The sequence below is a fragment of the Notechis scutatus genome, chromosome 2 (genome assembly GCF_049901735.1).
Source record: "Notechis scutatus isolate UNSWTSFEM ecotype Mainland chromosome 2, rNotScu1.2, whole genome shotgun sequence".
NCBI classification, from domain to species: domain Eukaryota; kingdom Metazoa; phylum Chordata; class Lepidosauria; order Squamata; family Elapidae; genus Notechis; species Notechis scutatus.
This window is the reverse complement of record NC_142010.1, coordinates 20,937,492-20,957,826: the sequence shown is the minus strand read 5'-3', so window position 1 is coordinate 20,957,826 and position 20,335 is coordinate 20,937,492. Positions and strand designations below refer to the sequence as shown.

Sequence of the window (20,335 nt, the reverse complement as noted above, 5' to 3'; positions counted from 1 at the left end):
AAATCCTCCTTTATCTCTGGAAATCTATGATTTGCTGGCCCAAGAAGATCTTAATGGAGAGGGAATGGGACAGTATTTAGGCTGTGATGAAGTATTTGAAGAACAATCAAACTTCAGTAACCCATGTGAATGGAGACAGGAAGGGAACAGGTATAATCAGAATTGCCCTCCTCATTGGAGAGATGAGATGGGGGGGAAAGCATTTGAATGTAAGGACTATGAAAACAACTTCAACTACTCCAGTAACCTTATTTCCCATCCAAAGAAACCCACTGGCGAGAATCCATACAAATGTATAATGTGTGGAAAGAGCTTCACAAGGAACGATAAACTTACTGCCCATATAAGAATTCATACAGGGGAAAAACCATATAAATGCACGGAGTGTGGAAAGAGCTTTACGAGGAATGACATACTTATTTCCCATAAAAGGATCCACACAAGAGAGAAACCATACAAAGGCATGGAATGTGGAAAGAGCTACAGTCACTCCAAAAGCTTTATATCTCATAAAATTATCCACAAAGGGGAGAAACCATATAAATGCATGATATGTGGAAAGAGTTTTAACAAGTGCAGTAGCTTTGACTATCATAAAAAGATCCACACTGGGGAGAAGCCGTATCAGTGTATGGAATGTGGAAAAAGTTTCATAAGGAATGATACACTGATTTCCCATAAAAGAATTCACACAGGGGAGAAGCCGTTTAAATGCTTAGAATGCGGAAAAAGCTACAGTTACTCCAGTAGCCTTATTTCTCACAAAATGATCCACAAAAGGGAGAAGCCTTATCAGTGCATGGAATGTGGAAAGAGCTTCAGCCGATGCAATAGCCTTACTTCTCACAAAAGGATCCACACAGGAGAGAAACCATATAAATGCCTGGAGTGTGGAAAAAGCTTCAATCACTCCAGTAACCTTAGAACCCATAAAACTATTCACAGAGGAGAAAAATCACATAAATGCCTGGAGTGTGGAAAGAGCTTCATGAGGAGCGCAGATCTTGCTTCCCATAAAAGGATCCACACGGGAGAGAAACCCTATAAATGTATGGAATGTGGAAAGACTTTCACTCATTCCAATAGCCTTCCTTCTCAAAAGGATCCACACGGGAGAGAAACCAGATAAATGTATGGAATATGGAAAGAGTTTCACTCATTCCAATACCCTTACTTCTCAAAAGGATCCACACGGGAGAGAAACCGGATAAATGTATGGAATATGGAAAGAGTTTCACTCATTCCAATACCCTTACTTCTCATACAACCATCCACATGGGAGAAGTCATATAATGGCACCGAGTGTGGCAAGAGCTTCAGTACAAACAGTTCTTTTACATCCCACAAAAGGATCCATACAGGAAGTCTTCCAGTGGCACTTCCATCGAGGATGGATCTGAGTCTGCGATTGTGCGTGGCTTCGATTCATGCTCTTCCTGTTGGAGGGTCCCAAACGGGGCCGGAGCCACCTTGTAGGGATGGTGAAAAAGGGGAAGACCCCCTGCTGGGTCAAGGGGAGTCGCATCTCCCCTCCCTGGCTAGGATGCAATTTGATTGAATATGGTCTCTAAATTGCTGTTGGCACTAAAGATGGTTGCTTGATTTTTAAATTGATCGATTAATGATGTACCATCAAGTCAGTGTTGACTCTTAATGATCACGTAGATAGATTTTCTCCATGATGATCTGTCCCTAACTTGTTTTTAGATCTTCCCTGATTATTAAATGGGACCACCTAATATCAATCAAAAAACTACCAGATTTAATTAAGTTGAATTATCTAAATTGTAAAAAAATCTACCTGGTTTAGCAGTTATGTCCCAAAGAAAGGCAGTAAAAGAACAAGTTCCCCCAGGATTGGCCTCATTTTACTTCTTCAGCAGGTCCCTGATTAAAGTTTATACTGATATTTTTTGAGTATCAATAAATGAATGACATTCTTGAAGCATTAGTTTCAAACTGATTTTGGTAAGATAGACACATAGGTTGAAAATAATAGAATGACTAGAAGGGGTCTGTGAATGGTCTTCATTTAAGAAGAAGAAATGGAATATATAGATATAAAATTAGGTTATCTGGTTTAGTAATAATTTTGGAGTTTTCTTTATATGAAGTCTCAGCTCTCCAGACACAGGTTTGCTATTTTTAAAAAATAAACTTTATTGGTCTTTTGTATATTTTAAAAATAAAACAAAAAAATAAATATCATGACATTAACAGTTTTGTGACATCCATCTCATACATTTCTATCTTTTGTGCATATTTACAAATATATACGATTTTGTGCAAATATATACATTTAATCTATGTTGCTTATCTTTAATTCCTTCATTTTCTATTTGTCTTAATTCAATCCAATTATACCATTTCCCCCAAATTCTATAGTATTCAGACTCTTCTTTCTCTTGTATCATTAAAGTCTATTTGTCCATTTCAGCACATGCCATTATTTTCTGAATAATCAGTTTATCTGATGATATACAGTTGTCCTTCCAGCATTGAGCATAAGCTATTCTAGCAGCCGTTAAGATGTGTAATACAATATATTTTATATTTTTTTCCACATTTCTTTTTGAATATCCCTAACAGAAATAGTTCTGGTTCCAATTCTACTTGTTCCTTAAGAATTTCTTGCAGCCATTGTTTAATTTTAAGCCAATATTTCAACAGGACCACTTCAGCAATAGAGTGGTCAATGTCTGGAATACTCTACCCGACTCTGTAGTCTCTTCCCCAAACCCCAAAAACTTTAACCTTAGACTGTCTACTATTGACCTCACCCCTTTCCTAAGAGGTCTGTAGGGGGCGTGCATAAGCGCACCAACGTGCCTACCGTCCCTGTCCTATTGTTTCTCTTATTCTTTTATTTTTCTTATATGTACCCATTTCATGTATCCACAACTATGTATACACTTATACTTACTATCTTGTAAACAATTGGCAAATCAAATAAATAAATAAAAATAAATAAATAAATGTGGTAGAAGGTACCCTCTTTCTTTCTACATTTCCAACATGCTGGATTCATGTTGGGATACATCTTCGCCAATCTGCGGGGGGTAAATACAATCTGTAAAACATCTTATAAATATTCTCTTTGTATTGTGCCGGGTTTGCTTTGAGTTCATTATGTACTCTCTCTAAACAATTTGATCTTTTTATAATATCTGTAATTGCTGAATGTGTAACTTTTATAAAACATGTTTTATAGGTTTTTCCTGGAGGTCTGATTTCATTTTGTTTTATCTGGTTCTACTATTTTTATTTATTATTTGATTGATTTAGAGAGCCTCCCTACTCCATGTATGTATGATTCAAGGTGGCATCTTGAGTGCTCTAATTGAAATGGTGGTGAAAAACATAACTTAATAGAAATGGTGGAAATCAAAACACTGCAAATCTCATTTTGATTCCTCTGCATTGATTCATTGTGTCCCATTCTCGTTTTCACATTACATTGCCCCTTCCTCTCCACTAGCATTTATGACAGGATGCTGGCAAAGCATAGAAGCTGAAGGTAGCAGATCTGACAGACAGAGGCAAAAGGAGTTATTACAGCTATCAGTCTGAGGTGGAATACTAGAGAAGAAAATCCACTATTGACAGTTGCTTTCTGTCCCCATTTTGCTCCCCTGGTGAGAAAACCAATCCAGGATTTGCATGCAGTGGAAGATATGCAAATAATAAAATAGAGCTGGAAGCAACCTTCTAGTCCAGCCTCCTGCTCAAGCAGAAGACTTCATTATACCATTTCAGGCAAGTGAACTGTCCAACCTCTTCTCAAGAGACTTAATTTTAATTAAATTTATTTGCCACCCATCTCTCCATGGGACTACTCTGCACAGCCTTTGCTTTTCATCAAGGCATAACCAGGCTAATCCTGGTTTTGCTCCTGAAAAGGAGGAAGAGGAAAAATAAGTAATCTATTTTATTTTAATTTGGTTTGTCAATTGCTTACAAGACAACAGGTATAAGTAAAAGCATAGTTATGAATACATGGATACATATAAGAAAAATAAACTATAGGACATTGGTGCACTTATGCACGCCCCTTACATACCTCTTAGGAAAGGGGTGAGGTCAATAGTAGACAGTTTAAGGTTAAAGTTTTTGGGGTTTGGGGAAGAAACCACAGAGTCAGGTAGAGTATTCCAGACATTGACCACTCTATTGCTGAAGTCATATTTCCTGTAATCAAGTTTGGTGTGGTTTACCTTGAGTTTGTATCTGTTGTGTGCTTTTGTATTGTTATGGTTGAAGCTGAAGTATTCATTGACAGGTAGGACATTGCAATGTATGATTTTGTATGATTTTATATACTAGAACGGACCGAAGGCGGCATAGTTCTAGGTTTTCTAGGTCTAGAATTTCAAGTCTGGTGGCATAAGGTATTCTGCAACGAGTAGAGTGGAGAACTCTTCTTGTGAAATATTTCTGGACTTTCTCAACTGTGTTAATATCAGATACGTAATGTGAGTTCCAGACTGATGAGCTGTATTCGAGTATTGGTCTACCTTTCTGTTCCTCCTGGAATTTGGAAAAAAGGAATCAACTTGAAGACTTGTTCTTTGCAGTTAATATATTGGGAAGAAGGATCAAGAATTAAGGGCTGTTATGGGAAGGTCCCTCTCAGCAACCCCTTTGCTTCCAGCAAGAGGGGGGAGCTAGTTCGCAAAAAGATGAGACCCCTCTTCTGCTAGCCCCTTAGAAAATGTGGTCTTTCATTGTGGCACACCTACACCCTTCCCCATGTCCAAGGAGGATTCTACTATTACAAGAATTTACTTGGTTTGATTTTGAACTGGATAACGAATAAACATAATACCCAACAAACACAAATGGGCAGCTTCTAGAAGTAGAATTTATTCATTCAATCATATACAATAGTTGGAGGTAGTCTACATCATTAGAGGTCTACGAGTAGAGATATATACAATAACGAGGAAACTTTGATGTTTAGATATGCAGATTGAGGTGCTCCTGCATTGGGCATTGATCCTGAGGTGCTGCGGGCCTTGAGTTTGACACCCCTGACCTATATTAAAGGTAGTTCTCGCTTAACTGGTTCTTTTAACAATTGTTCAAAGTTATGACAGCCACAGAATGAGTTCCTTGCAGCCCATAAAGCACCCTCGGCCATTGTAAATGGTCATGCTGCCCTCTCTTAATGATCACATAACTGCACGAACGAGGTTGCTTAATTCACCCCCGTGCTCACTTAACTGCAGTGAAAAAGGCTGGAAAATTACTTCCGGTCATGCAAGTCCCTCAACTTACAACCACAATTCTGGTTGTAAGTCAAGGACTATTTGCAATTAATCATAACCAGTATGTTTAAAAAGGCAACATTATGAACATTCAACAAACATTACAATCTTTCCTTATTGGTTGGCTATACAAATTGGCTATACAGGGCCTCTGCACATTTTAAAATTTTCTATCATTTTGAGATAAGTTCATAGGCCAACCAATTTTACAGAGGGAACCCATTGTTTGGTTTCAAGTGCAAGCAAATTGCAAGACATATGGGAATAATGATTCCTAAATCTAATTTTATGAAATATTCGAGGAAAGATGCTTTTTAAGAGGATGATTTAAAGTACACACAAAATAACTTATTAAAGAATATTCTAAGACTGAGTTTGAAATACAGTTGTGCACAAATGATGAACATGTAATTGTTAAAATGTATAAACTTTTATTGAAATTTGAAATGGAAGAACAAGTGAGGAAACATGATAAAAGTGGGCTAAAAATATTGGTTATAATATAGACGAAATGAAGGGAAAATATGTTTCAAAGGATTGAAATTTACATTATGTTATAATCTTAACATTTTTATAAGGTAATGTACCATTGGTATGTCACCAGAAATCATTTGGAATGTATAAAGGCACTTCATTATGTTGGAAATCTGAACAGCAAAGAAATGACATTTTATCATCTTTGGTGGATGAATAAGAAATCTAGAAAATTTTGGATCCAAATACATATACCAATTCAGACATTTTTAACAATTAATATACAACTGAAACCACAGATTTTTCTTTTAGGAATCATCTACAAAAGTTGGGTTAAGGAATGGATAACACTAAGAAATACTAGATTGTTGACATTAGAAGGACATGATTTGTTGTTGGGGTGGCATGCTTTTTTATGGTATAAAGGAACTAAAACACAGGGGTATTTTAGAAGACATTATATACGGGAGTCTCTGTGGTTAAATTGGGAGAAGATTAAAAGACAATGTTATTTGAAAATTCCACTCTGGTTATCGACTATTGAAGCATTTTCGTATCCTATAATATACAAAAAGGAACAAACAGTTAGATTTGGTGAAATATTGAATGAAAAGGGTGAACTTAAATCTATGCAAAAACTAGAGGAACAAGGTATAAAGATGAATTGGTTTTCATATGCGCAAATACACTCAAGATATGATAAAGATTCTAAAACAGAAGGTTTCTATGATAAACTGACTGACAGATAAGATTTTGACAGGTACTGATGAAAAGGTGATTTAAAAATTGTATGGATATTTATTAGAAATCAAACTAGAAGAAGAACAAGTTAAAGAAACTATGATTGCTTGGGGGAAGAATTTTGGATATGGGATTGATTTAGAGAAATGGCAAAAATTGTGGTCTCAAAATTATAAAATGACAATGTCAACAGCATATAAAGAAAATTTGTATAAGATGTTTTACAGGTGGCATTTCCCCCCTGACAAGAATAGCAAGAATATTCAAGAATAAATCTGAAAAATTGTGGAAAATATAACTATTATTAAAAAGATATGATATTAAATTGAATGGATAAAATGGTTAAGGTATAAAAGAATGTTGGGGAGAGGAGGAGAAGGAGGATTACCTTAATGAAATAATGATTTAAAATATGTGATGTGGGGAGAATAATTGGAAAGTAGGTCCTCCCACAAAAGTATGTTAATTAATTGAAAAGCAATGTGCTAAGTTTTTATGTTATAAAAGAATATGAATATTAATGAATAGATTAGTTCTGGTAGTGATAATATTGTATAATTTTTGAATGTACCAAGCAGGATCCCAATGTAAGTTAGGTGTTTTATATTAAATATTATAAATGTAGAGGAAAGAGGCAAAGGCGTTATACTCCAATTAGTGGACAGGAGAAGTTTTTTTTTTATTTTAAGGAAGAAAGCAAATGGATAGCTGGAAATAAACAGACAAAGAATAATAAATATTATGATTTGAACTGAGATGAGATGAATAAAATAAAATTAAGAGAATTTAAGAGAGAAAAGAAACTATATATAAAAGTGAAGATGGTAATAAGATATGAATGACATATAAAATGAATATGAATTTGAAGTCGTGTCGGTATAAAGAGTTTTGACCCGGGATGGAGCAACCTTCAGAAAAGATGATTTTTTTATTTTCTTTATGTTATGTCTTATGTTATATGTATTTGTGTTTGTTTTTAAAATTAATAAAACTTGTTTAAAAAAAAAAGAAAGAAAATTTGTATAAAATGTTTTACAGGTGGCATTTTCCCCCAACAAGAATAGCAAGAATGTTCAAGAACAAATCCGAAAAATGTTGGAAATGTCATCAGATACCTGACTCATATTACCATATGTGGTGGACTTGTGTGGATGTTAAAAAATACTGGACTAAAATCCACATGTGGTTGGAAAAAATGACAAAAAAACATATAGACTTGAAACCAGAGATATTTTTATTGGGAATTTTACCTGAAATATATAGTAAAGACTTGAAATACCTGATTGTAAATGTATTAACAGTGGCTAGGATTGTATTTGCTAAAAACTGGGAAAATGAGAAAATACCATCACAGGAGGAAATCATTAAGAAAATATTGGAAAGTGCTGAAATGAGTAGATTGACATTTGAAATTAGAGAACAAGAGGATAAACAATTTTATAAAATTTGGGATCTTTTCTATCAATGGTTAGACAATAAAATACAGTAATGAAATATGTAGACTTTTAGAAAATAATAAATATATAAAGATGTACTTCTTTCTTATTATATCTACAAAATGATTCTAGGATAGATTTGGGATGATAATATGAACTGTTATAAAATAAACTAAGTAAATTATGATTATCTTGTAAAACATGAATGAATAAAAGTATAGTCAAATGATTGATTAATAATGATACTAAGGTATTTAATTTCTGATTGACAATAGGAGATTATATGCAATGTAATTGTAATTGAAGACTACGAAATGGAAGCACAAAACAATTTGTAAACCAACCAGCACACTGTATGTACACCTACGGAAGACAGCTTGATGTTTTTATGTTTTGTTTGTTTATGTTTGTTTTTAAAAACCAATAAATTTTTTTTAAAAAAGTTGAGAAAAGTCGTGGAATTTTATTTTTTGTATATGGTAACTGCAGCAGAATTATTATATACACAAAGATGGAAAGTTTCAGGATTACCTACAATGGAAGAATGGTTAATGAAAATGATGGAACTTCTGAGATAACTAAAAAATCAGAGAAAAGATTATTTATATAGTACAAAAATTTTCATGTTCATAACCTGCAACTGGTCAAAATGGTGCATTGTAGGGCAAAACTTTTTTTTAACCAAGGTTCCTCAAATGAGCTAAGTTACAGAATGCATCCAAAATCTAGAACCCATGACTTCTGTGGGATTTAAATTTGGAACATTTGTGGTTGCATCGGTGCCCCACTTTGCTATCTAGAAATTTAGTAGGTTGGTCCTACCCTAGCCCTCTGGATGCCAGGATGAACTGGTCCCACCATTCACTGTGGGAGGGCAGTCGGACATAGTCAAGCTAGCAGGAAGTTGCAAATTACACCCACTGCTTTTTTGCCGTTAGACATTCAGATTCTCTGTTTAGGTAAGAAAAGGGCTGCCACAAAAAAAAAGGGAGTCAAGCTATTCTCCAAAGCACCTGAGGGGAGGACAAGAAGCAATGGGTGGAAACTAATCAAGGAGAGAAACAACTTAAAACTAAGGAGAAATTTCCTGACAATTGGAACAATTAATCAGTGGAACAGCTTGCCTCTGATTGTAAATGCTCCAACATGAGAAATTTTTAAGAAGAGATTGGATAACCATTTGTCTGAAGTGGTGTAGGGTTTCCCGCCTAAACAGGGGATTGGAGTAGAAGACCTCCAAGGTCCCTTCCAACTCTGTTATTCTATTCTATTCTATTCTATTCTATTCTATTCTGTTCTGTTCTATTCTATTCTAAAATGTCTTTGAAATTATGACACAACCGATAACAGCTTTAAAAAAAGGTAAAGGTTTCCTTGTCCACTCGTGTCCAACTCTAGGGCAAGGTGCCCATCTCTGTTTCTTGGGAGAGAACCAGTGTTGTCCAAACACGTTTCCTGTGGTCATGTGGCCAGCATGGCTATATGCCAATAGCTCATGGAACACTGTTACCTTCCCACCAAAATGGTACTTATTAATCTACTCACATTTGCATGCTTTCAAACTGCTAGGTGGGCAGAAGCTGCAGCAATCAATGGGAGTTCATCCCGTCATGCAACGATCGGGTCTCAAACTCTGGCTGACAGTTTTTCAGCTGATAAGCTCAGTGTCTTTAACTGCTGACACCCATTTTAACATTCTAGTATACTGCTAAAACTTTTGTGTCTTGATACTTTGTAACCTTCAACTGTGTGAAATACTGCATCACAGGCCAAAACTTTGTCAACAAAGATCCCTCAAATCGGCTAATTTATAAAATGCCAGGACCCATTACTGAAGAGCCGCAGTGGTGCAGGGGTTAGAATTCAGAGTAAACTCTGCACAATCATAGGGAGAGAAGAGCCACACGTGGGCCCTTGGAAAATTTGGATGTGGCTCTCAAAGTCACTTGTAAGGTTGATCAACAGCCTACAACTCTTAACACGAAAAGACAAATCATTAAAAATATTAGACAGAAAATGTATAAAGTATACTTAATATGCTGATGTTTATACTGTTCTGACCCAAGCTTCATCAGACATAATTAAACAAAAACTTATTTTAAAAGCAAAACCTATTTTAATGCAATGCTGGGAATTACTTTCATTCACAGCCAGAACCAATCCCAAGATAAGCATACACCTGTCAGTGCTGTGGAATGCTGCCAAAAACAGAAGTATCCAAATTAATTATAACAGAAACCACCCGAAGTACCAGAAAAAAACGACCAGAATACACAGAGCTTCAAGGAGGACTCAGAATCTATTGAACTGCTTTGCTTCCTGCAAAGCTTTCGTCATTGAGGTCTGACTTTTATCCCTTATGGGAGGGGCAATCACCTCCCAGCCTTACTCCCTAGTCGCCCCTTCTGCTTCAGCTACTCTCACCTTTTAGCAGCTCTGCGCAGATGTGCACTGGGAACAGGCTCCCCGGGGTCCTCTGCTTTGCTGCTGCAAGGCTCCAAAGGCAGCACCCCACTCCCAGATGGTCCTGGCCCCGTCCCTGCATCGGACGCAGGACCCTCATCCAAGTCCTCTCCAGACTCCCTGACTGGTTCCCTTTCTTCCTCACTGTCTGATACCGCTGCCATCTGCTGGCGAACCACAACACATACTACTTGAAAATCAAATTTTAATTTCCTCCTGAGCACAACCAGTTTTTGAAAGATAGGATATTGCCTACCCTCAAAGGCCAGGTGTGATCACAGATAAATTAGTAGTGAATTGGCGTATGCAAATATTTCCTTTTGTGGGAAACTAAAATGAACCATCACACACTCCAGTTAATTTTCCATGCACTTTCCTTCATGGGTAATCAGATCAAATCCCCAAAATGAAAGCTTTTACCACATTTATGCCTTTACCATATATAGTTAATTTTCACTGTGGATTTTTTGATGGGAAATAAGGTGAGAATTTTGAGTGAAACCCTTTCCACATGCTAGGCACTTATACTGTCGCTGCCCTGTGTGGATCCTTTTATGGGAAGCAAGATTGCTGGAGTGGTTGAAACTTTTTCCACACTCTACACAGTGATAAGGTTTTTCTCCTGTGTGGATCCTTTTGTGGGAAGTGAGTGTGCTAGGGTGACTGAAACTCTTTCCACACTCTGTGCATTGATAGGGTTTCTCTCCTGTGTGGGTCCTTTTGTGGGAAGTGAGGGTGCTAGGATGATTGAAGCTCTTCCCACAGTCCATGCACTGATAGGGTTTCTCCCCTGTATGGACCGCTTTATGGAAAGCAAAGGTGCTAGAAAGATTGAAGCTCTTTCCACAGTCCGGGCATTGATAGGGTTTTTCCCCTGTGTGAATTCTTCTATGGGAAGTAAGATAACTACTTGTCCGGAAGCTACTTCCACACTCTATGCATTTATATGGCTTCTCGCCGGTGTGGATCCTTTTGTGGGAAGTTAAAGAACTGTTTGTCCTGAAGCTCTTTCCACATTCCAAACATGTATATGATTTCTCCCCTGTGTGGATGGTTTTATGGGAAGTAAGGGTATTGTAGTGAGTGAAGCTCTTTCTGCATTCCATGCACTGATGTGGTTTCTCTCCTGTGTGGATCCTTTTATGGGAAGTAAGATCTGTGCTCCTTATGAAGCTCTTTCCACAATCCGTGCATTTATGTGGTTTCTCCTTTTTGTGGATACTCTTATGGGTACTCAGATTACTAGAGTGACTGTAGCTCTTTCCGCACTCTGTGCATTTATAGGGCTTCTCCCCTGTGTGGATCCTTTTATGGGCAGTAAGATCTGTACTCTTTGTGAATCTCTTGCCACACTCCGAGCATTCATACGGTTTCTCCCCTGTGTGGATTCTGATATGGTTGACAAGTTTATCATTCCTCGTGAAGCTCTTTCCACACTCTGTGCATTTATATGGCTTCTCCCCTGTGTGAACTCTAGTGTGGGCGATAAGTTTATCGTTCCTCGTGAAGCACTTTCCACAGTCTGTGCAATTGTATGGTTTCTCCCCTGTATGAATTCTTAAATGGGTGATAAGTCTGTCATTCCTTGTGAAGCTCCTCCCACAAACTATACATTTGTATGAATTCTCTTCGAGGTGGTTCATTTTATGGGAAATAGGTTTGCGGAGGTAGTTGAAGTTGTTTTCATAATCCTTACATTCTAATGTATTTTTCTCCATTTCATCCCCCCAATAAGATGGAGAATTCTGATCACACCGGTTCCTTCTCTGTGTCCATTCACATGGGTGAGTGAAGTTTGATTTTTCTTCAAATATTTTATCAAAGTCTAAATCCTGCCCCATCCTCTTTCTATTAAGATCTTCTTGGGTCAGCAAATCATAGATTTCCAGACATAAAGGAGAATGGTTTATTTCCTGTTGATCGTTTATTTGGATTCCATCTTCACTTATTGGTTGCCATTGATTTTGGATGGTTTCTTCTCCCACTTTAACCTTAAAAACCTGTAAAGGTTTATCTTCTGGTTCCTGGTAAATCTCATTCTTCTGCTCATTGCCTGATTAAGAAAGAAAAAACAATGGAAAAAAGTCATTCCTTCTCTTTCTCATAGAGAAGGCTCATGTAAATAACATGGGACAACCAAGAAATCAAACAACCATATTCAAATTATCCTATTTCAAATACACGCAAAGACCTGAGTCTCCGGAGAAGGCTCCACTACTGGAAAGTTGGAAGATCAGTCTTTTTCACATAAAGAAAAATACAACCATAATAAAGTGGATGGATTTACTTCCAGTGGCAATGAGTATAGTGCTGTGAGCCATTGTAGAGCAGTGGTTAGAATGAATACTTCAGGCTACTTCTGCTGACTGCCGACTGCCTGCAATTCGGCAGTTCAATCCTGACCTGCTCAAGGTTTTGGGGTAACTGCTGGAATCCTGACAGCCTCGGCCTTCCATCCTTTCAAGGTTGGTAAAATGAGGACCCAGATTATTGGGGGCAATATGGTGACTCTGTAAACCTCTTAGAGAGGGCTGTAGAGCACTGTGAAGCGGTATATAAATCTAAGTGCTATTGCTATTGCTGCAAGACCTCAAAACCCAAATCAACATGAAGAAAATCTTATGTGTTTTCAGTCAATCAACCAACCAATCAATCCCACATTTACATTTAATGGAGGAATCCTGAGTTCTAATACTCTGAGTGAGCAAAACATTTTTTTAAATTTTCATTTTTTGCATTGCCCATCATGAATCCTTGATCCAAATTAAAGAATCAAAATCACTATCAACTCTTATCTCTTCACAAGGTGGCTGCCAGAATATGAAGCCGTTTTCTCTATGTCTCAGGAGGAAACACTTGTGCACAACTTGGAGAAGAAGGCCTTATATAGCCAGCAACTACCTTATAAGAAGACGGCAATGGTGAGCTAGGGCAGCAGGGGCCACAGAGTACAGGGGTCCAAAAAAGATATAAAAGGGGAAGATAGCTGTGGGGGGGAACTAAAGTGGTCCTGTGGTTGTGGATTTTGATCATGTGATTGTGGGGGAAGAACAATGGCTGTAATTTCGGGGACTGGTTGAACGTACCTTTCTTCAGCACCACTGTAACTTTGAATAATTGTTGAACAAGCGGTTATTAAGTGAGGACTACCTCTAAAGTATGAGACCACGTAGAAAAACGGAATATATACCTGGGTAAGGCCTCCTTTCCTGAAGGTCAGCCTATGCAAAGCTAAATGCACTGCATAGTCGAAGGGTTGAACACAGAACATCCAGTGAGGAAGATACCTATGCTTGAAGGTCAATAAAGACCAAGACTAATGCCTACCACCTCCAACAAATCAGTATCAAATATTAACAGGTAGCACTTTGCAAAGGCTGCCTATTTGAAGCTCACTGTCTGGATTGTAGCTCACAGATTCAAATGGCCAGCCTGGTATCTCAAGTGCAGAATACCTTAGAAAGAATCATAAAAGAAAGAACCTTCTCATCACTCCTTATCACCCATCCCCTCCCACTTGTGACTGTATGACTGTAACTTTGTCGCTTGGATCCTTACGATTTATATTGACTGTCTCCTAGTATGATTTGATTGCTTACTGTACCCTATGACTGTCATTAAGTGTTGTACCTTGACGAATGTGTCTTTTCTTTTATGTATACTGAGAGTATTTGCACCAAGACAAATTCCTTGTGTGTTCAACTACGCTTGGCCAATAAAGAATTCTATTCTATTCTATTCTATTCTATTCTATTCTATTCTATTCTATTCTATTCTATTCTATGCTATGCTATGCTATGCTATGCTATGCTATGCTATTCTACCCTGTTTCTCCAACAATATGGCCTCCCCCAATAGGAAGTCCCAGTATGTTTTATAGGCATGAAATGAAATTAAGCCCCTCCCCACAAATTAAGGCCTATATTAAAACATGCGAAATGGGGGGGAATGGTGGGGGGGCTTGCCGTTAGGAAGCACTTTTGTTGCACACCCAGATATGGTGCTGCCTGCATTGACCCCGATATGAAGTGCCCCACCAACGTCGAGGTCAACATCCAAGCCATCGCTGCCCGCCCTCCCGCCCGAAGATACAAGGGGGGGGGAATTAAGTCACCCCCGAAAAGACGGCCTAGCCATTTTTTCGGGGCTCAAAAAAAAAAAAGACCCGGCCTTATTATATGAGAAACACGGTATTCTATTCTAAAACAGATGGCTTCCAATTACAAAACACCATATTTGGATAGGGGATTTCTTACACAGAGAAGCTACATTCCAGGAGGTCTCCAGCATGACTTCTCCATGCAAAGCTTTCTGTTTGGGATCAAGCAGGTCCCACTCCTCCTTGGTAAAGAAGACAAACAACTCCTTAAATGATATGGTACCCTGAAAGAGGAAGGAAAAGTTTCTTACTAATAGAAAAGCTGAAGAAAGTAAAGTTTTCTCAGAAACCCTTGAAGCAATGAAATTCACAAATGTTTTCCTGGCTGTCCCAAAGATGCTTTTTCAAGAGGCAACTGGACTTTCTAATTTTTCCTTAAAGATGTTTTGCTTCTCATCCAAGAAGCTTCTTCAGCTCTGAGTGGATGGAGGGGAATGGAAGGAGTTATACTGAGTGGATGGAGGGGAATGGAAGGAGTTATTGCAGATAGCTGGTCATTTGCATTCTTTTTAGAGTAGTTGCGGCCATATGGAGGTTTATCTGCGTCACCAGGTTCACCTGAGTAGAGCAAATGGGTGTGGAGCTTTCTTGGGAGCACTGAAAGGACTGTGTTGTAGCAACACAGATAAATCTCCAAGCGGCCTCAATGACTCTCTAAAAAGAATGCAAATGACCATTTGTCTGCAAGGAGTATAAATCCTTCCATTCCCCTCTATCCACTCGGAGCTGAAGAAGCTTTTTGGATGAGAAGTGAAACATCTTCAAAGAAAAACAAGAAAGTCCTGTTGCCTCTTGAAAAAAGCACCTTTGGGACAACTATGACATGGATGACTAAGAATATCCAGAGATATTTTCCTGGCTGGTTTCAGAATGTGAGAGTGTACAGGGAATGATTTCATTCTCCATCATCTTTTGGCACCACCTTGGTCCCAAAGGTTGACTAAATTCACTACATCTCCCAGGACTCAATGCCCCTGAATGCCCAATCAAAAACTCATTCCTGAGCCATCAGTTCCAGCTCTGTTTTCCATCCTCCAGAGCTGCTCCAGCTCTATCCTTTTATTGGAAAGTAGCTGACCAAGATAAGGACAAGCCAGGTGGATGTCCAGAATTGGAAACGGTGTCAAACTGGAACAGAGATTAAATTTTCTGGGGGGAGGGGGTAGAGAGATGGACTGAATACTTCTTGCTTTAATTATATTTACACTTTTTGGGGCACAGGAAATTTTTCTCCTACCTGCCCTGGAAGCCCAACATTGGTTTCAGTTTCACCAGAAAGAGATGTTTCTCCTAACACCACCTGGTATATGATTCCGTTCTCTGCAACCAAAACATGGAGGAAATTGTTTTTTTTATTAAAAAAGAATGCTTTATAAATGCAGAGGTAAAATAGAAACAAATATCGCTGGAAGCATACAGGCCATTTACTTTAGAAGAACACGAATGAAAACCGTTTGAGGAAGAATTTCACTGCATCAGAAAGAATCCTCCCTGGGCATGGCACAAAGGCAGCACAGTCACATAAGTAAGAAGAGTCCCTTTAATACCTCCAACTTTGCCCCCAATGTCCAGGTTACGTTCGGCTGGAGAAAAAACTCTCCCAAGAACAGTCTTTAAGTGGAGGAAATTAAGTCCGAAAACAAAGTACATACAAACTGTAAATACACAAACCCGCTGCAGCAATTAACTTGACAGGGCAGGAGAAAGAATTCCAGACTTGAAAAGCCAGCAAAATACACAGTTGAAAAGACGGCAGGAACCCAGATAAGCCTCAACAGTAATAGATAACTCATGATTTGCTTCCAACAAGTTGCTGTGTGCAGCTTTCCTTTTTAAACACTGTGTTCCCAGCTGCAGCTGATGAAGGGAATCAGGGCCCTTTCCTCCCCCATAAGTCACGCAACTCACATTGCTCCCTTTTCCATTCCTCCCTGCGTACCCTAGGATGATGAGGGGGTGGGCCTGGATCATCCTCCGAGTTCTCTCTGCTTTGCTCTACCTCTCCCCTGCTCTGCCCAGCCGGACTGTGTCCTTCCCCACTTTCTTCCACAGCCAATGTAGCCACACTCCCACTCCCTGTCAGCTGCTCAGCCTCCCCCTCAGAATCAAATTCCGACAGGGGCATGACACTCCCTTACCTGGTGACAAATCCCAATTTAGATCCTTTGGAGAGATTCCCCCAAGGAAATTGTCCTGACAAAGATTTACTGGATCCCTTCTGGCCTTAGGAACCTCGGTGATTAACCCCAGGAAGGACGCCTCCACCTGCAACTGTGGAGAGCAACAAAGAAGGGTGTGAAGTGCATGTGAAAATACAGAACAATCTTGATTTAAAAGCATTTGGGCAGGGCCATATACAAATGCCCCAAATATTTAAGACTGGAATAATTCCCACCCTGCCCCTTGAAACCAACCTGCATCTCTCCTTGGTCCTTTTCTTCTGCCTGGCTCAGAAGGAAGCCTTCAGCCAGGGCCACTGCCTGGGAACTGGTCTCAGGTTCGCATTCCCGCACCCACGTCCCCATCTCCGGTGGCATGATGGCCAGGAACTGCTCCAGGACCACCATGTCCAGCATCTCAGCTTTTGTGTGCTTTTCAGGGTTCAGCCATCGATTGCAAAAGTGATGAAGACGACTGCAGAGTCCTCGGGGACCCTCAGCATCCTGGTAGTGGAACTCCCTGAAGGGTTGTCTGTTTGCACCAAAAATGACTGTTTCTTCATTTTGGATCTTCAATCCTGCCTTTTCTTGAATTATCGCACTGCCTTCCATATGAAGAGAACCACAAAGTGCCAATCCTTCCCAAGCTGCTCTTCCTCGGTTCATTTTTTCCCTCTGGGCTCAACTGCAATTCCCAAATTGCAAAGAAGTCTTTAAAGCTTCTTTCGTTCTCAAGGTGTGAGATTTTATCCTTTTGTTCTCAGGACCGGAAATTTATAAAAATTGTAAGGATGAATTTAACAATGAGGCTGCTCATTCATCTTTCCCGCTCAACTTTTCTTGCCTCTGTATAAGGAAGAGTTTCAGAGCCGCAAATTACCTCATATTCCCAACCTGCAATGCAAATAATGGAAAAGACCCTCCGTGTATTGTCCCAAAGGTGCTTTTTTTTTTTTTTTCCAAAAGGCAACTGACCTTTCTTTGTTTTTGCTTGAAGACATTTTGCTTCTGAAGAAGCTTCTTGGATGAGAAGTGAAACTTCTTGAAGCAAGAACAAAGAAAGTCTAGTTGCCATGTGTGTGCGTGCGTGTGTGTGTGAGAGATCCCATGACCCCTGGTGCCTCTTCCCTGCCAGAGTCTCCCCCATGCTACAGATCTAGAAAAGGAGCTCCAACACTGTGATTAATATGTGTGTGTGTATATATATATCCATATACATTTTTATTTTTTAATTATTTTTTATTTTTCCAGGTTTTGTTCTTTTGTACTTCATTAATTTATTTGATTCTTTTTGTTAGTTACTATTGTTTTTTTTTTTAAATATGGTTTTACATTGTGTAAGCCACCTCAAGTCGCCATGGGCAAATAGGCGGTAATATAAACTAAATAAATAAATAAATAAATAAATAAATAAATATGTATGTATATGTATTTACCAGTTTATACACACACACACCATACACACACACACGTATGTGTATGTGTATACCGGTATATACATACATATACACACATACATATATAAATACCAACTCTCTTCATACTTTACATCAATGACCTCTGTGATCACATTAAGAGCAACTGCGTTCTCTTTGCTGATGACGTAAAGCTATTCAACACCACTGACAATACTGCTACCCTTCAGAAAGACCTTGGCTATATCAGAATGGTCAAACAAATGGCAACTTCAAATCTCAACAAATAAATGCTCTGTCTTACATATTGGCAAAAAAACCCTCAGAAAATAAAATACAAGCTGAATAGTCAAGACCTTGTTGATGATCCAAACTCTGGAGTACTCATCTCTAATGATCTAAGTGCTAGAACCCACTATAACTACATAGCCAAAAAGGCATTAAGAGTTGTTAACCTAATCCTGCATAGCTTTTTCTCAGTAATATCGCACTACTAACTACAGCATACAAAACATTTGCTAGACCAATACTTGAATACAGCTCATCAGTCTGGAACTCTCATTACGTATCTGATATTAATACAGTTGAAAAAGTCCAGAAATATTTCACAAGAAGAGTTCTCCACTTCTCTACTCGTTGCAGAATACCTTATGCCACCAGACTTGAAATTCTAGAACTAGAAAACCTAGAACTACGCCACCTTTGGTCCAATCTAAGTATAGTACATAAAATTATACATTGCAATATCCTACCTGTTAATGAATACTTCAGCTTCAACCATAACAACACAAGAGCAAACAATAGATACAAACTCAAGGTTAATTGCACCAAACTTGATTGCAGGAAATAGGACTTCAGCAACAGAGTGGTCAATGTCTGGAATACTCTACCTGACTCTGTGGTTTCTTCCCCAAACCCCAAAAACTTTAACCTTAGACTGTCTACTATTGACCTCACCCCTTTCCTAAGAGGTCTGTAGGGGGCGTGCATAAGCGCACCAACCGTCCCTGTGCTATTGTTTCTTTTTATTTTTTCTTATATGTATCCATTTCATGTATTCATAACTATGTTTATACTTATATCTGTTATCTTTTAACCGCTTGACAAATAAAATAAATAAATACATAAAATAAACAAACATGTATACACACGCATACCCATGCAATGTATATACATGTACGTATACATATATACATATGTATATACATTTTGTTTATGTATATGTGTGTATACATGTATATATACATACACATACATTAATCATAGTATTGCGGCTCCTTTCCTGATCTACAGCGGGGAGGGGCGGGGGGGGGTCTGTGGCAGGGAAGGGGCACTAGGGTTCGGGTGGATCAGAGGGCGCGCTGTTTCCGCCTCCTCCTGCCTGGGAGGAGCTAGACTCACTCCGGATTGAGAGACCCTGCTTGCTCCGGCCGGAGAATAGGAGGTCCGCGGGTATCCAGAGCGAACCCCGCATCCCGGACTCACCTGCATCAGACACCCCTAAAGGCTCCAGGAGGCACTCCTGTTTCCGGCTCCGCCCACGTCCAGCCTCCAGCAGGACAGGCAGCCGAACCTCCCCGCAACCTCCCAGTAAGTAGGCGGGCCACTTTCTCGCCAAGGATCCCGCCTCCCGCGTCGAGATTGGCCGAGGGGCAGGATGGTTGGCCAATGGAAGTGCAGCGCGGCTGAAGGCGTCTGCGGTTGCTGTGCAGACTTAAACTGCCCGCCGCCCTCCTTTGAAGTTGATCGTGGCTCGCTTCTTCTCTCGGCCGCGAGAACTGCGCTCCCCGCAGCTCCGTTAGACCTAGCGGCTTTTTAAGCCCGCTCAAAGGAGGCAGGATGGAAGGGAACCGGCCAGGACCCAAAGCTTCATCCGAAGGGTGACTTTAGAAGTTGGGAAGCAGGAGGAAGGACTTCCCCACCCCCGGGGAGAAGCAGAGGAGCCTGAAGGAGTTTGAGAGGAAATTCGATTGTCGGAAAGACCAGCTATTTGGCAAAGCTGAGGGGAGAAGAACTTGACCCAGGACAGATCCTGGCTTAAAAAACGAACCAGTAGGACAATATGGCCATCAATTATCAGTCAATGGACAAAGCTGTGGTAAAAAGTTATATTTATAACATAAAATTTTCCCTCATAAAAACACTGAGAAGGGAGGCATATATAAATGTGCTCACTGGAAAAGAACTATAAGGTCTTGACCTATCAATGAACCAATAGACC

General features: G+C 39.3%; 2 protein-coding genes across 2 annotated transcripts; one reads left to right on the top strand and one right to left on the bottom strand.

The window, feature by feature from the left end:
- On the top strand, nt 1–1,558 carry LOC113425954 (uncharacterized). The gene is given in 4 exon segments (XM_087954151.1): nt 1–1,089; nt 1,091–1,171; nt 1,173–1,280; nt 1,282–1,558. Coding segments are annotated over 4 exon segments (1,491 nt in total). The 5' UTR covers nt 1–64.
- A 6,803-nt stretch (nt 1,559–8,361) lies between these two features.
- LOC113425949 (uncharacterized) lies at nt 8,362–17,862 on the bottom strand. Its single transcript, XM_087953640.1, has 5 exons — nt 16,955–17,862; nt 16,679–16,811; nt 15,778–15,860; nt 14,638–14,764; nt 8,362–12,434 (listed from the first exon to the last, which is right to left on the bottom strand). Exons 1-5 carry the CDS (start codon nt 17,363–17,365, stop codon nt 10,828–10,830), a joined length of 2,361 nt encoding a protein of 786 aa, XP_087809766.1. The 5' UTR covers nt 17,366–17,862; the 3' UTR covers nt 8,362–10,827.
- Between the last annotated feature and the right edge of the window lie 2,473 nt (nt 17,863–20,335).

Coding starts and splice junctions, on each gene's coding strand:
- LOC113425949 (XM_087953640.1), bottom strand. CDS start 17,365: ATGAACCGAGGAAGAGCAGCTTGGGAAGGATTGGCACTTTGTGGTTCT. Junction 16,812..16,954: donor AGGACCAAGGAGAGATGCAG/GTTGGTTTCAAG, acceptor TGCTCTCCACAG/TTGCAGGTGGAGGCGTCCTT. Junction 15,861..16,678: donor AAATTGGGATTTGTCACCAG/GTAAGGGAGTGT, acceptor TTTTGGTTGCAG/AGAACGGAATCATATACCAG.